General features: G+C 41.5%; 1 protein-coding gene across 24 annotated transcripts in view; it reads right to left on the bottom strand.

Annotated features, from left to right (window-relative positions):
- Positions 1–225: 225 nt before the first annotated feature.
- The window catches only part of ctbp1 (C-terminal binding protein 1), a 424680-nt gene continuing 408927 nt past the window's right edge, over positions 226–15978 (bottom strand). For all 24 annotated transcript variants that reach the window (XM_069923684.1, XM_069923686.1, XM_069923693.1 and 21 more), the window contains 3 exons: positions 14144–14271; positions 8045–8162; positions 226–1269 (listed from right to left, as the gene is read on the bottom strand). In XM_069923684.1, coding sequence (XP_069779785.1) covers positions 1086–1269; positions 8045–8162; positions 14144–14271 — 430 coding nt within the window. In that variant the 3' untranslated portion in view covers positions 226–1085. The remainder of the gene's footprint in view (positions 1270–8044; positions 8163–14143; positions 14272–15978) is intronic.

Here is a 15978-nt window from a genome sequence, read left to right on the forward strand (position 1 = left end):
AAACGCGTCTTTGACCAAGCTTGTACCATCAGCCACTTTGTTTGGCAGCCACTTTCTCCAATACCCTTCCCTCAAAGCATATATCATTTAACATTAAGATATTATACAAGTTCATGTTATTAATATGTTGATTTTCTGGAGTCAATTCTATCTTCATGTAAACCAAGAAACAGCACATTTTAATCTAAATATTTGGACATTAAAATTGGAGAGGAAAAATAATAGTTGAGATAAATAAGACGTTTTCTGTCTTTTTGTTTTATTTCTTTAAAATAATTCATACAAATGGTTACAGTCACAAAACATGATTATTTCAACCAAAATATTGCTAGCCTACCACATTAACAGGAATTGATGTAGGCAAAGAAATGCTGCTACTTTCCAGTAGTTTAGTGCCTGTACGCATACCACTGATGTGCATTTAAACCGGTGAGGATATGCATGGTTCTGCTTTGTATGAAATTTCAAACAAAATCTCTTTTCAACATTTTCCTCAGCTCCCAGGAAAGTAATGGGAATCCATGCCGAAAAGATAATGAATTAAAAAGTGTTGTTTTTTTAATTAGTTGATACTAAAATAAAAGGATAAGCAGTTACAAAACAATGCACTGCATGGCAAAGAACACAAAACAAGTGGGAATTTACCTTAGTTTCCTGAGACGTCTGAAAACTGCCTCTTTTTGGGCGTGAATTTAATGTATAAAAGAAAGATCGTTTTCTTTTTCAAAAATCAGTTTTACTGAATATCTCCCTTGGTTTCTGTTTCACAGCTAAGCGAACAAACCCTCAAGTTCTAAAACTGTACACAGACATAGTACATTCATGATAGAATTAACTACTAGAACTTTTCTTGCTCACAGGGAACCCATATGACATAGAAACAGTTAATCAGTCCACTGGACAGGGACAAGCTACAATTTAACAGAGGAACAAATTTTACCAAATTTCTTCTTCTCTTCCACGCCTTTAGTTGAAGTTGGACCAGTTTCTAATCTCGGTTATTTCCATAGTCCACTGTTCACCATATCAGGTATTTAATGAACATTTCTGGTGAAAATCTTGGGTGAGGAATGCGGTCCATCTGGCTACAATTGGTCGCCCGTGTGATCTCTGTCAGACTCTGGTTTGACTGTTTGCCCTGGGGAAGGGGCATGTGGTGGATGGGTGACTGTGGAGAGGCTGTGCGATAACTGCACAGCGCTCGGCGCTATTCCTTCGACAGGCGGTGGCAGTCCACTGGGAGCCACTCCAACGACACCTGGTGGATACCTGAGGTGGTGTGAAAGGGAGATAAAAATTAGCCATGGATTGCACAGAATGCCCTTCTCAACAATACAATGAAATGCAAGCAAATTAGAAGACATGAACAGAAACTGGAAGTCTCATGGGTAAACTATCTGGTGGTTGATGATGCTCAATCACCCTCTTTGAATCGAAGTACAAAGACAAATAAATGTATGACACCGAGATCAAATATTATACAATATATTTAGGTTCTGGCAATATTAATAGCAAAAGCTTGCTGCTTGAAGCCTTCCTTACTTCTGTTTCCAACGTGACAAAACTTTATAACATTTCCTCATCAGTTTTACGAACACAATGCTTTCCTCGTCATTTCCAAATATCCTGCAAGACACATTTTTTTCTCCAGCTGTGCATGTTCACAGTTCAGCTCCACCAAGTCCTCTCTTCTCCCAAAATGCAAAATTTATCGCCTTCTTCATCTGACCTTTGTCACACAACTTGATTGGCCCATGCTATTCTAAAATGCATTAGTGACTACATGTTCAAAGTACTTTTTTGATTGGGACACCCCATGGATGACTAACTCATGATTAAGACAGTTTCCTTCTTTCTTGGATATACAGTACAAAACATTTGTACCTCAGTAAGAAAGTTAAATCCAAACCTCCTACCAGCATGAGGATTTACTTTGAAGTTGACACTCGCAAACAAAGAATGTTATGCTGTTGCAGCTACCATTCTTCGGATTAGAACAAAAACTTTGATTGCATCTTCACTTCAGCTACACCTTAAAAATTCCTAACCATTATTTGAAGTTTAAGGAGGTAATATTACTCAATATATATGAGAGCAATCATCCTAATGCAGATATGAAATCCAGTCGTAATACAACAAGCAAGAGGAGGAAGAACTCCAGAAAATTCTCATCCACAGCACAAAGGAAGCTCTGCTTATTTGCTGAGAACTGGTTCTGTGCTCTAGACGTGCTACTATTTGATTACGCAAAAAGTTGCATCTGCATGAATGGAAATTCTTCATGTGGGAAGCTTTGAGGAAATCGGACAGCTGCAGTGCTAATAATGGTGATATTATTCCTAGAACTCCTAGAACGCTTCTATCAGCGCTGTCTCTGCTCCATCCTCAACATTCATTGGAATGTCTTCATCACCAACATCGAAGTACTCGAGCTGGCAGAGTCCGCAAGCATCGAATTCACGCTGTTGAAGACCCAACTGCGCTGGGTGGATCACGTCTCCAGAATGGAGGACCATCGCCTTCCCAAGATCGTGTTCTATGGCGAGCTCTCCACTGGCCACCGAGACAGAGGTGCACCAAAGAAGAAATCTCTTGGTGCCTGCCACATTGACCACCGCCAGTGGGCTAATATCGCCTCCAACCGTGCATCTTGGCGCCTCACAGTTCAGCGGGCAGCAACCTCCTTTGAAGAAGACCGCAGAGCCAACCTCACTGACAAAAGACAAAGGAGGAAAAACCCAACACCCAACCCCAACCAACCAATTTTCCCATGCAACCGCTGCAACCGTGCCTGCCTGACCCGCATCAGACTTGTCAGTCACCAAAGAGCCTGCAGCAGACATGGACATACCCCTCCATAAATCTTCATCCGCGAAGCCAAGCCAAAGATTCCTTACTACTGCAAGAAGGAGAACAAGACCATTCAACCACTGATACCTTCTTTGCCATTGATAAAGATCAAATGTTGTATAATTTATAAAGCTGTACAGCACAGCAACTGGCCATTCTGCAGCATCATGAATTAGACCTTTATCCCTCTATAGTTTGTCCATTTAAGTTTCTGTTTAAATGTCTCTGAAATGCAATGATTGGATCTGACTACACCACCTCCTCTCATAGCAGGTTCTAGATCACAATTTACTGTGTAAAAACTTACTTTTCAAATTCTCTTTAAAACTACTTCCTCTCACCTTAAACCTACACTCTCTTGTCCAACAATGGGAAAAAGATGCACCATCTACTGTATCTATCCATGCCTCTTATCATTTCATATAACTGTCTAGTTACCTTTCCTCCAGAGAAAAACAGTCCAGCCTATCCAATCTCTTCCCATAACAGAGGTCCTCCCATGTTGAATAAACCTCTTCTCCTCTTCTGCAGTGACCAGAACAGGAAATAAGACTCCACGTGCAGCCTAACTCAATGGATGTAAATTTGTTACATCTCTACTTTTACAATCTCCACCCTAATCCACGAAGGCAAGCATGCCAAATGCCTTCTGCACCATGACACCTACCTATGTTTGCACTTTCAAGTTACGTAAAACATTACAGCACAGTACAGGCTCTTCGGCCCACGATGTTTTACTGGCCTATATAAACCTCTTTTTCACCTGAGAATTTTTCCTTTCATCCATGTGGCCAAGAGTCTTTTAAATGACCACATTGCACCAGCCCCCACCGCCACCCTTGGCAATGCAGTCCAGGCACCCCCATAAATTTTCCTCCTCTCACTTTGTGCACATGTCCTGTGGTGTTGGCCTGGAAAAAAGGTGCTAGCTGTCCACCTGTCAATGCTTCTCATAATCTTGTGGACCTCTATTAAGTCACCTTTCATTCTTCTTCTTCCAAGAGAAAACCCTTAGTATTGCTTATGACATGTTCTCCAATCTAGGGAACATCCTGGTAAATCTCCTCTGCATCCTCTCCTTAACTTTTACATCCTTCCTGTAATGAGGCAACCAGAACTGAACACAATATTCCAAAAGCATGGAATAACCAGAGCTTTATAGAGCTGCAACATTACCACTCAACTCTTGCACTTAATCCCCCAACTAATGAAGGCTTTCAAGTTTGACATTGCAAAATTCATCACTTCACACTTATTCGGATTGAATTCCACCTGCCACTATTCTGCATTCTGTCTTCTTTTTCTTTGGCTTGGCTTCGCGGACGAAGATTTATGGAGGGGGTAAAAAGTCCACGTCAGCTGCAGGCTCGTTTGTGGCTGACCAGTCCGATGCGGGACAGGCAGACACGATTGCAGCGGTTGCAGGGGAAAATTGGTTGGTTGGGGTTGGGTGTTGGGTTTTTCCTCCTTTGCCTTTTGTCAGTGAGGTGGGCTCTGCGGTCTTCTTCAAAGGAGGCTGCTGCCCGCCAAACTGTGAGGCGCCAAGATGCACGGTCTATATCCTATTGAAACCTATTGTGAGAGATGGGAAAATTGACCTAAAATTATGAACATGGAAGAAACTAAAGTTCATCAGTAAAATGGCTGAAACCAGTTCAAACAGGATAAGTTTGGGGCTTAGGATGCAGGAAAGCAGAGTCAGCACGATTAACATAAGAATCTTCTATCCTTTGTGACAAGACCATAGGACTAAGATAAGGAATGGTAAGGTACAATAGAATGTAGGAAGTTGAGGTAGTCTGGATCAGATAAGGGTCTCCTAGCCCTGGACAGAAGTACCAAGTCATACATTTCTAATTAGCTACATATGAAATTAGCCAACCCTAGATAGAATGAGTCAACTCTGCATATTAAGAGACTGTAGCCCAGAGAATCAGGAAGGTGTGAATAAGGACAATGACATGATGGGGCACCCACAGGATACCCCCTGGTCCTCCAAGTGTACTGAAACTGCACGTAGGCAGGAAGAATTACCTATGCCAAACCCATCCAGGGGGCAGAAGAATGTAAGGGGGAGGGCATTCTGATACTGAAATTGACTGTATAAAAGTTGGGTGAGCCCCAGTATGTGTGTGTATTCCCAGGGTAAGGGGAAGCACCCAACTTTGCATTGTTGTAGTAATAAATGTTCTTTGTTCTCAATTTTTGTCTCGAGCAATTTCTTTAAAGGTACTTTAATTCCTAACACTATGATAACCATCTATACTATCCATACCTTCAACCTTCGTGTCATCTGCAAACTTACTGACCCATCTTCTACTTCTTTGTCCAGGTCATTTATAAAAATCACAAAGAGCAGGAATCCCAGAACAAATCAGCGTGGAACTCCACGAGTTACCAACCTTCAGGTAGAATACATTCCATCCACTACTACCCTCTGTTTTCTGCAGGCAAGCCAATTCTGAATCCACACAGCTAAGGTTCCATGTATCCTATGCCTAATGGCCTTCTGAAGGTGTCTCTCATGGGGGATCTTGTCAAATGCCTTAATAAAATCCATACACACATCTACCGCCCTACCTTCATCAATTTCTTTCATAACCTTGTTAGGAACTACAACCCTCTCAATCTTATTAGAGATTAAAGAGACTTTGTTAGCTCTAACAAAGGAACAGCAATGGCAAAAATTCACCAGACAATGGTAAATTCAAAATAATTGTTTTTATTAATCTATATCTCTAACTTGGAACTCTAAATTTAACCCCACTATGCACAAATGTAAATATATGTGTTAAAGTCCCAAACTCTGAAAAGTCAATTTTGAAACTTCAGCATCATTTTGGTCTTGCTTGAAGGTCTTAACTTTTCAGTTCAGAAATAATTATAAAGCGCTTTTAAACATCACATCTTCAGATCTCTTTTAATTCACGATTCTCTTGATGAGCTGTCTTTCAAACAGGAGTGACCATTTTCTGGGCACAAATGAGAAGTGGGTCTGCCTTACTTAAAAGCTACTTATGTTGTATCTCCTGTGAATAGGGTAATACAAGTCCTGTCTTTCCAGGAGGTCAAGTTTTCTTCCAAGATGAGGTTGTACTCTTTATTTTCAAAAGAACAGTTGGAAAGTGAAGTGACTTATTTCAAAGCAACTTATTCTGTGTTCCCCTTTCATTAGGAGTAACACCTAAATACCCTTTTCCCCCTCTGCTGGAAATATTGCTGCTTTCAATCCTGTCTGAACTGGACGGTAAGTTTACTTACACTGTCCCCTTCATCTCAGATTTCAATAATTGATTTCTGACAAATCTCTCATGAGACAACATTTCTGTCTTTAAAATTCATAATGTCTTCTTCACTTAGGTGCTAAAAGCATCTCGATCCATTTATAACTCCGTGATGTCTGCCCACATGGACACAAAATGGCTATATGGTTACATAGGTGCTTCTGAGGTAACACCTATTTGTTTTTAGTATCTCAAGAACCATCACAAATCCTTTAATCTCTTGACTTCAACTTCAATCAGCAGCCATTCTGTTTCTGCAAATGGTTCTCCATCTTCCATCTCAAAGAACCACATGTTTTTAAAATGCTAATGTGTTGTCTAACGTTGGAGCTAAGAGCTGCAGAGAATCGTAGGTCTATAGAATGTAAATGAGCCCTGTTCACCCACAACTAACTTTTACTAAAATATATACATATATGAAATATAATTCTAACATTAGACTAAAGATTAATGATAGCACATATGTCACAACCTCTTAAAAAAATTCAATTAGGCCACAACCACAACCTACTCCTCACAAAGCCTTGTTGACTATCTTCAAAAATGCTCAAACCACAAACTTAAACTGCAAGGTGGCTCTGTTCATCATCATTCCTCGATGCCCTACCATTTACTGTCTTTCTTATACAATTTCCTAAAAAGCATCACCCCTGATAGGACAATGAGGGTATGAGTCTACTACCACAGCCCTCAAGCTTATCATGCCCTTCGCCCTGATCTGACTGAGCTAGGCTGCTCTCAACTCCTCTTATGGCAGGATCACATAGTCCTCCATCCCTCAATCTTTCAAATATTTATCTGTGTGCACTTTGAAAAGTATTCAGTAACTTGGCCTAGGAGCAGAAAATTCCAGACATTCACTACCCCCAATAGAAAAGGTTTTTATGCAGTCAGGCTCTTTATTTTGTAGTTCAGATCTTTTCATGTGATCCTCCCGCTGGTGAACGATCCTCGATATTTAAATAATTAATTCTTCCGAACTCCAAGGAACTTACACCCAAACTAGCTGCCCTTTCTTGAATAGGCCAACCCTCTGATACTAAGAATGAACTTAAATTAAAATTTAGAGTAATACCCCTTCCTGCCTAAAAAAACACTAATTATTCCACTAACCCTGTAGGTCTTTGGAATATGGGAGGAAACCAGAGCACAATATTCCACATGATCCAATCAACATTCTGTGACTGTAACTAAACCTCCTTATTCTCCAACCCCTCGCAATAAAAGCCAATTTGCAATCTGAACTACTTGTTGGATGTGCCCATCAACGCTTTAGTTCATGCACCAGAACTCCTACAACTTCACTCATCTGTAGTCTCTCCTTTCGGTAATACCACCTTTTGATTGCTCTTTGCATGGCCCCCACATTATACACCATTTTCTTCCTTCTTATGAGCTTTCAAGCCTTTGCGGCGGAATCCTCCGACTCACCACCTCATCACTTTGTGGTCCTGCCATTTCTTTGGAGTTTTTAAATGAACATCTTGTGACTTTTTCTAGTATCCAGCATTCAGGATAAAACACAAAACCCTAGAGACACAGTGATTGAAGTAAAAACACAATAAATATAAAATTAAAACTGGTGTTTGAATGCGTGGAGGATGGAGTGTAGGAGAGGTCCATGGCAAGTGAGGTCTGTAGCTGTGGCCGCTGATATCTTCACATTGAGGTGAGGGTGGTCGTAGGTTGCATCTGTCCACATCTTGATGAAAGGTTCAAGCCTGAAAGGTTGGTTAGGTATCTTTATCTTTGCAACAAAAAGTACATTGTTTGACCAGCTGAATTTCACCAGAATAAGAGCTCTGAATTTCATATTTTACCATGATGGGAATTGAACCAAGTACCAGAATCACCCACATCAATTTGTGAAGGTAAATATCACATTTTACTGTGATCTGCATAATTCTTACCTGTAGGCAGCACCATTTAGCTCTGGGTGAACTACTGTGGGATCCATTCCAGCCCAGTGAGTTGCTGCAGTCAGGTAATCCTTATTAATACAGTTTTTCAGGCTGTCTGGGATGCGTCCTACAAAAAGAAGCAGAAGATCTGATTCATTGCCTTATCCTGCATACCATAAATGTTACCCAAGAGATCAAAATATTTGAGGAAGGATTCAAAATTCAATTTATTTTCATTGTAATAAAAACAGTGTCACATTACATGAAATTGGTTTTGCCTGCTGTAAAGGAAAACAGATGTGCCAAATTCCCTGAAGCGCCTCTTACCCTCAGAGAAAGAGATACAAAAAGAATCTCCCCAAAGTAACTGAGTGTCTGTAAATTTGTCTCCAGCACTTTTGCAGCCACATCGCGTCCAGTCCAAACCATTGGCAACCTGAGCTCCAGATCCAAACATGGACAGGAACCCATCAGCGCCTTAGGCACCCCCTCGCATCCCGGATCTGATACCTGGTACCCCTTCTGCCAGTTTCAAGTCAGTATCCAGCAGTCTATAGCCTGACATCAATCTCCAGCAGCCCAGAGCCTCTGTGGATTCCTTGCCTTGAGTTGCCAGCAGTCTGCCACATGTATTGGTCTTTTAACCGCAGAGACCTCTCACTGCTCTGCCGCTGTGGTTACTGTTCCCGCAGGTCATCTCTCTGCTTCTCCTTCTGAGATGGGGGTGGTCTCCCTGTTTTCTGGTACCCTGTGCCGGTCCTCCACTCCCCCAGAGTCTGCAACCCCTCGTGGCTGCTGTCGATCAAAGATGCTGCCATCTTGGGCACAGAACCCATGGTTAAAGAATTTTAAATAAAACTACCGTCGGCTCCTTTAATGGGCCCTTCAAAGTCTATGCAGAGCTGACAGCCATTGACTAGGTAGTTGATCCCCGTGGGAGCGCTGTATCTCGCCTTCTCACTCACCGCGGGTCTGCACCAGTGGCTCCGGCAGCGTCGCCATAAAGCAAGATTTACTAAATGCCAACATCTTTACTAATTACTTTCCATAACAGTTTTTCCTAGTCTATCAATATAATGCTTCTGTACTGTTTTACTTTATCTTTAATGCCTGATGTTAAATCAGAATGTGATAAACAAGGATTACTTCCAATGTCACATGCTTATAGGTAGGTCTTAGGTGAGAGAGTAAAGAGAGTGCGGAAATTCTTAGACATCAAGTAGGAAAGCTATGGCTCAGTTTATTATGCCTCATGGCAGGGTGAGAAAGTCTGGGTCAAGTCGCCAACCCAAAACTTTCACATACAGATCTACAACACATCAGTGCAAGTTTAGGCCGAAACATTAAAGGGAGCTCTCCTCAATTCCTTTCATTCTGATGGAAAAGTCACAAGTAAAAGGATATCGGAGTGAAATGAGGGGCCCACCATTTAAGACTGAGATGCGTGGATATTTCTTCTCATAGGGTTCTGATTCTTTGGAATTCTCTGCCGGTAAGGGTGGTAAAGGCCACATTATGATATTTTGATAGCTAGATGGAGATAAATGTAAAGGTCGTGGAAGTGAAGGTTATGGGGGATTTGGCATAGAAGAGGAGTTGAAACCAACATAAAACCAGCCATGATCATATTGAATGGCAGGGCAGGACTTAAAGGAGCTGATGGCCAACTCCTGCTCCTATTTTCATGGAACATAGCTCTTTTTGAAATCAGGAAAATTACCTTGGCTATCCAAGGTAATATTCATCCTTCACTGAACATTGCTTTAAAAATATATTTGGTACAACTTGATAGATCTAAATTGGCAAGTGTACATCAACAGTGATTAAACTTTATTTATTTGACTGCAAAGGGCTCTGGAATATCTTGAAAAGTGGAAGCATCAATACAAATTCATGTTTCTATGTTACACCACATCGTCCACAGGTTTGTCAAATTTTATTCAATAGCGTTAAGATTTGAAAAGGATTCTCACAAAAAGGAACATATCAAAAAAGATATTAGAATGTACCCAAGATTGTAAGCAAACAAAATGATGGCAATATTCAATTTTCCTAGTTAAGATGATATAAACATTGCCTTTCATCCTTTGTTGCTCCAAAGAGGAATGCCCTAACTCAATCATCCTTTCCTCACAAGACAAATTCTCTAATCCAGGAAACATTCTCGTAAGCCTCCTCTACACCCTCTCTAAAACTTCTACATCCTTATAATGAAGTAATCATAACTGAACCCAATACCCTGTGGCAACTTCGAATGATCACGAGGTCCAAGGACCTGTCAAAAGACAATGCTGGAGAAACTCAGCTGGTCAAACGGTGTCCTTTATATAGCAGGTAGCAAGGAAGACAACGTGGCTGTGGAATCGAGTCTGGGTGAGTATAAGGTCGTAGAGCTTGAGAGCAGCATGCATTACAGATGGACAGCAATGAAAGAGAATCTCACAGAACTCCCTTCAGAGAGCAAATGAGAATTTCTTCAGGATAGACCATCCCTCAGAGAGATTTCACAGAGTTGTGCAGTCATCAGAAGTAAAACACAAAAATCTGCAGACTCCGTGGTTGAAGTAACAACATAATGCTGGGTAAACTCAGCCACTTTGTCTTCCCCCTATTACACTTGTACTTAATGCTTTGTTTCTGAAAGGACATTACTGTTCAGGAAAAATGCAAAAGGATTAAATAACTATGCAACTGAAAGGCTCTCATCAAGAAAAGGTGAATTAAAGTTAAACTCTTCATTATAGATGTGAGGATAAGAGAACACAAATGTCCTCAAACTACAATACATTTTTAAAGAGTTCATTAGAAAATAATTGCTATTGAAGTCAATTAAAGAAAAATCAGGGCAACTCAAAAGGAAACCTAACTTGCTAATTTAGCTTGGTAGTCAGGGTCAGAACAATAGTGGAGGGTTGTTTATCGAAGTGGAGGCCCACGACCAGTGGTGTGCCACAGGGATTGGTGCTGGGTCTACTGTTGCTGGAATGCAAAACAGGACAGAACAGGCCCCTCGACCCATAATATTGTGCCAACCTACATCAATCTACTCAACAATCAATCTAACCCTTCCCTACCTCACTGATCATAACCTGTTTCTTACATTCACATGCCTATGCAAATAGCTTTTAAATGTCTCCATTATATCAACTTCCACCACCATCCCCAGCAATGTGTTCCAGTCACCCACCACTTTCTATGTGAAAAAAAAAACTACCTCTGGCATCTCTTCTAAATTTTCCTCCACTCAATTTAAATGGACGTCCTCTTGCATTGCTATTGCCACCCTGGGGGAAACAGTGCTGGCTGTCCATTGCAATTATGCCTCTCACTCTATTAAATTGTCTTTCATCCTTCGTTGCTCTAAAGAGAAAAGCCCTAGCTCAATCATCCTTTGTACATAAATCATGTTCTTCAATCCAGGCAGCAACCTGGTAAATCTCCTCCACTCCATTACTAAAGTATCAATATCCTTCCGAAAATGAGGCAATCAGAAGTGAACACTATACTTGAAGTGTGGTCTATAGAGCTGCAACATTACCTTGCAGATCTTGACCACAATCCCCTGACTAATGAAGACCAGCACACCAAAAGCCTTCTTATCCATCCTATCAACATGGCAACTCTGAAGGATCTATGGATTGGTGAACCCAAGATCTCTCTGTTCCTTCATACTGCGAAGCATCCTGCCATTAACCATAGCTTAACACTTATAAGGATTGAACTCCATCTGCCACGTCTCCGCTCAACTCTGTATCCTGTCCATATCCCGTTGTAACTATGACAACATTCTGTATTATTCACATCTCAAACTTTTGTGTCATCTAAAAAACGTATTGATCCAGCCCCACACTTCTTTACCCAAGTAATTTATAAAAATCACGAAGAGCAGGGGTCCCAGAACAGATCCTTGTGGAAAACCATGAATCACCGACCTCCAGGAAGAATGTCCTACCACCACCCTCTGCCAGCAAGTTAATTCCAAATCCATGCAGCAAGGATCCCATACTTCATGACTTTTTGGATGAGTCTACCATGGGGGACCTTGTCAAACACCTCACCAAGCTCTAAATACACTACATCCACCACTCCACCTCAATAAACTCAATTTGGCTTGTGAGGCATAAACTGCCTCTCACAAAGCGACAATGAGACTATTCTTCATAAGACTGCTTCTCCAAATGCTTGTACATTCTTTCTCAAAGAACTCTCTACAATAATTTGCCCACCATTGATGAAGGACTCTCTGGTCTTTTATTTCCAAGATTATCACCATTACCTTTCTTTAACAAGGGAAAATCCTCTAATCCTCCGGTACCACTCCTGTGGCCGGGAAGACACAACCCCAGCTATTTCTCCCTCACTTCCCATAGAAACATGAGACATAGCCAGTATAGTCGCAAGGATTTAGCTATTACAATGTATTTTCCTAATAATTGCCTGGTTCTCCACCTCAACGTGCTCCAGCACATTTGCTGACCTCAGATTTCACAAAATCCCTCCAGCTGGTGAACACGGACGCAAATTATTAATTGAGCATATCCCCTACCTCCAGGCACATGTTTCCTCCTTTATCCATGAGCAGTCCTAACCTCACACTAGTCATTCTCTTGTTCTTCACATACATATAGAACACCTTAAGGTGTTCCTTAATCTGACTTGCCAAGGATTCTCATGTCCCATCTGAGCTCTTAGTACCTAAAGTTCCTTCCTTTGGAGAATTGTATGCAGGTTTGGTTCCCCTACCTACAGGAAAGATAGCAATAAGATTGAAAGAGTACAGAGAAATTTTACAATGATGTTGGTGAGACTTGAAGAGCTGAGTTAAAGGAAAACATTGAACAGGTTAAGGATTTATTCCCTGCAGTGTTGGAGAATGAGGAGAGATTTGATAAAGGTATGCAAAATTATGGGGTGGAGATCAAGTAAATCCAAGCAGGCTTTTTCCACTGAGGTTGGGTGAGACAAGGACTAGAAGATATGGGTGGAGGGTGAAAGGTAAAATGTTTAGGGGCCATTTCTTCATGCAAAGGGTGGTAAGAGTGTAGAATGAACTGCTAGCAAACGTGGTGGTTGCAGGTTTGATTTTGACAGTTAAGAGAATATTAGATAGGTACATAGATCGGAGGGGTATGAAGAGTTATGGTCCATGTCAATGGAACTTCCAAAATAAATAGATTGGCACAGACGAGATGGGCTGAAGGACCTGTGGGCTCTAGGACTGTGGTTCAGCTGCACCTGGAGGGCAAAACTTTTGCAATTGTGGAGACTCTGGAAAGAGTACAGAGGAGAGTCACCAGGATGTTACCTGGATTAAAGGGTACGAGCTACAGGAGAGGTTGGATAAACTTGGGTTGTTTTCTCTGGAGTGTCAGATGTTGAGGGGTGAACTGATATAACTTTACAAAATTATGTAAGTTATAGATATGATAAACAGTCAGAAACAGGTTAGAAGTGTCACTACGTGGGATAGAGGGATAAGTATAAGGGAGATGTTCAGGGGAATTTTTTCAATATATACACAATAGAGACTGATATGTACTTGGAACTAACTCCCGGAACTAGTGTTGGAACCAGATACCACAGTAGCATTTAGTAGGCTTCTCAATAGATGCACGAATCTGTAGCAAATAGTGAGTTATACATCATGCGCGAGCAATTGTTTTAGTTCAACTTGAGCATCATGTTGGGTGCAGAGACATAGACTGAAGAGCTGCCTGTCATGTGGGAGGGGGAGAGACGGGCATATAAGGTGAATGGTGACAATGTTTTTCACAAGATAAGGAAAGCTACAACTAGAGGATACAAGTTAAAGGTGAAAGGGTAAAGATTTGAAAGGGACAAGGGTCATCTTTATCACACAGAGAATGGTGGAAATATGGGAAGTGCTGCAGAGGAAACTATACAGCTTTGGATAGATTCATGGGCAGGGAAAGTTTGGAGAGATCCGTGACCAACTCAGAGAAATGCACTGGTCTAGATAGGCAATTTGGCTGGCGTGAATGAGTTGGGCCAAATCGCATATTTCCATGCCATGCGCCTCAACATTGTCACATCAAGTCAAGAGTTTTCTCATCAAGTCAAACTCAGACAAAGTTTGCAACAACCTACCTGTTATAGCTCTCCTGATTTCTCGGGCTGCCTCTTCTCTCATCTCAATTGAGGCCTGTTCACTGTACCAGGCAGCATGTGGCGTGCAGATTAGGTTTGGAGCATCTTTTAAAGGGCCTTGGCTAAAACTGCACAGAAATATTTTTAATCATTCATTTGGAATATGAAACAATTACATTAGTTAACATGTATGATTGCATCAATTCCTATTTTCCCTTCTTCTGCATGTGTATCTATCAGTTTTAGTTCAGGCCACAAGGTCTTCAACAATAAATCAATGTACAGGCTGAGGTTACCAGAAGGAAGCAGCTTTGAATATGTGATGACAGACACAATGATAATTAAAAGATTTATCACAAACATGTACATCAAACTGCAAGAGAAAGAGAACGAGGAAACAAGCTGTAAACCCAAACAAAAATGGGAACAAGATCTAAACAAAGAGATAAAGAATGAAACATGGGAAAAGCTATGCTCTGGAACTATGAAAAATACAATAAACACGAGGTTACGGATGATACAATATAATTGGTTACACAGGCTATATATCAAGCCCCAAAAGTTAAATAAATTGGATCCAACATTATCAGATAGATGTTTTCGCTGTAAGAAGGAAACGGGAACAACAGTACATGCAATTTGGGCATGTGAGAAAGTGAAAAAATTTTGGGAAGATCTAAATCAGGTATTAAATAAAATCACAAAAAGCATCATACCGAAAAATCTAGAGATCTTTCTTCTAAGTAATACAAGAAGTAAAGAATTAAGCCTCAAACTGGACGAAGCGCAAAACAATGTATAATGTCAACCTGGAAATCAGAGGAGAGCCTGAGAGTACACCAATGGTACATAGAAATGAATAAATGTATTCCATTGGAAAAAATAATGTATAATTTAAAAAATAAAGTCACAGTATTCGGATGAATTTGGGAACCGTACATGGAACATAACAGAGAGGGCCTACCGCGGACCTCCACCCCCTATAATGACAGAATGAGAAGAAGACGAAATAAACTGACCCAGTGTGTAAAAGTAGATGACACAATTTCCTAGTTTATTTTCATTGTGTGATGACATTGTATATGTTGAACGTTTAGTGGGTATGGAGGGGGGTGAGAAGGAGGGAGGGAAGGGAGGGGGGAAAAAGGGGAGATATGTCCCAGTGAGGATCAAAGGAAAGGCTGAAAGTCATAGGGAGCCTTGGTTTTCGAGGAATATTAGAAATTTGGTTAGGAGAAAGAGGGAGGTGTTCTTTGGCTTGGCTTCGCGGACGAAGATTTATGGAGGGGGTAAAAGTCCACGTCAGCTGCAGGCTCGTTTGTGGCTGACAAGTCCGATGCGGGACAGGCAGACACGGTTGCAGGGGAAAATTGGTTGGTTGGGGTTGGGTGTTGGGTTTTTCCTCCTTTGCCTTTTGTCAGTGAGGTGGGCTCTGCGGTCTTCTTCAAAGGAGGTTGCTGCCCGCCGAACTGTGAGGCGCCAAGATGCACGGTTTGAGGCGATATCAGCCCACTGCCGGTGGTCAATGTGGCAGGTACCAAGAGATTTCTTTAGGCAGTCCTTGTACCTCTTCTTTGGTGCACCTCTGTCACGGTGGCCAGTGGAGAGCTCGCCATATAACACGATCTTGGGAAGGCGATGGTCCTCCATTCTGGAGACGTGACCTACCCAGCGTAGTTGGATCTTCAGCAGCGTGGATTCGATGCTGTCGGCCTCTGCCATCTTGAGTACTTCAATGTTAGGGATGAAGTCGCTCCAATGAATGTTGAGGATGGAGTGGAGACAATGCTGGTGGAAGTGTTCTAGGAGCCGTAGGTGATGCCGGTAGAGGACCC

The sequence above is a fragment of the Narcine bancroftii genome, chromosome 3, assembly GCF_036971445.1.
Source record: "Narcine bancroftii isolate sNarBan1 chromosome 3, sNarBan1.hap1, whole genome shotgun sequence".
NCBI lineage: Eukaryota > Metazoa > Chordata > Chondrichthyes > Torpediniformes > Narcinidae > Narcine > Narcine bancroftii.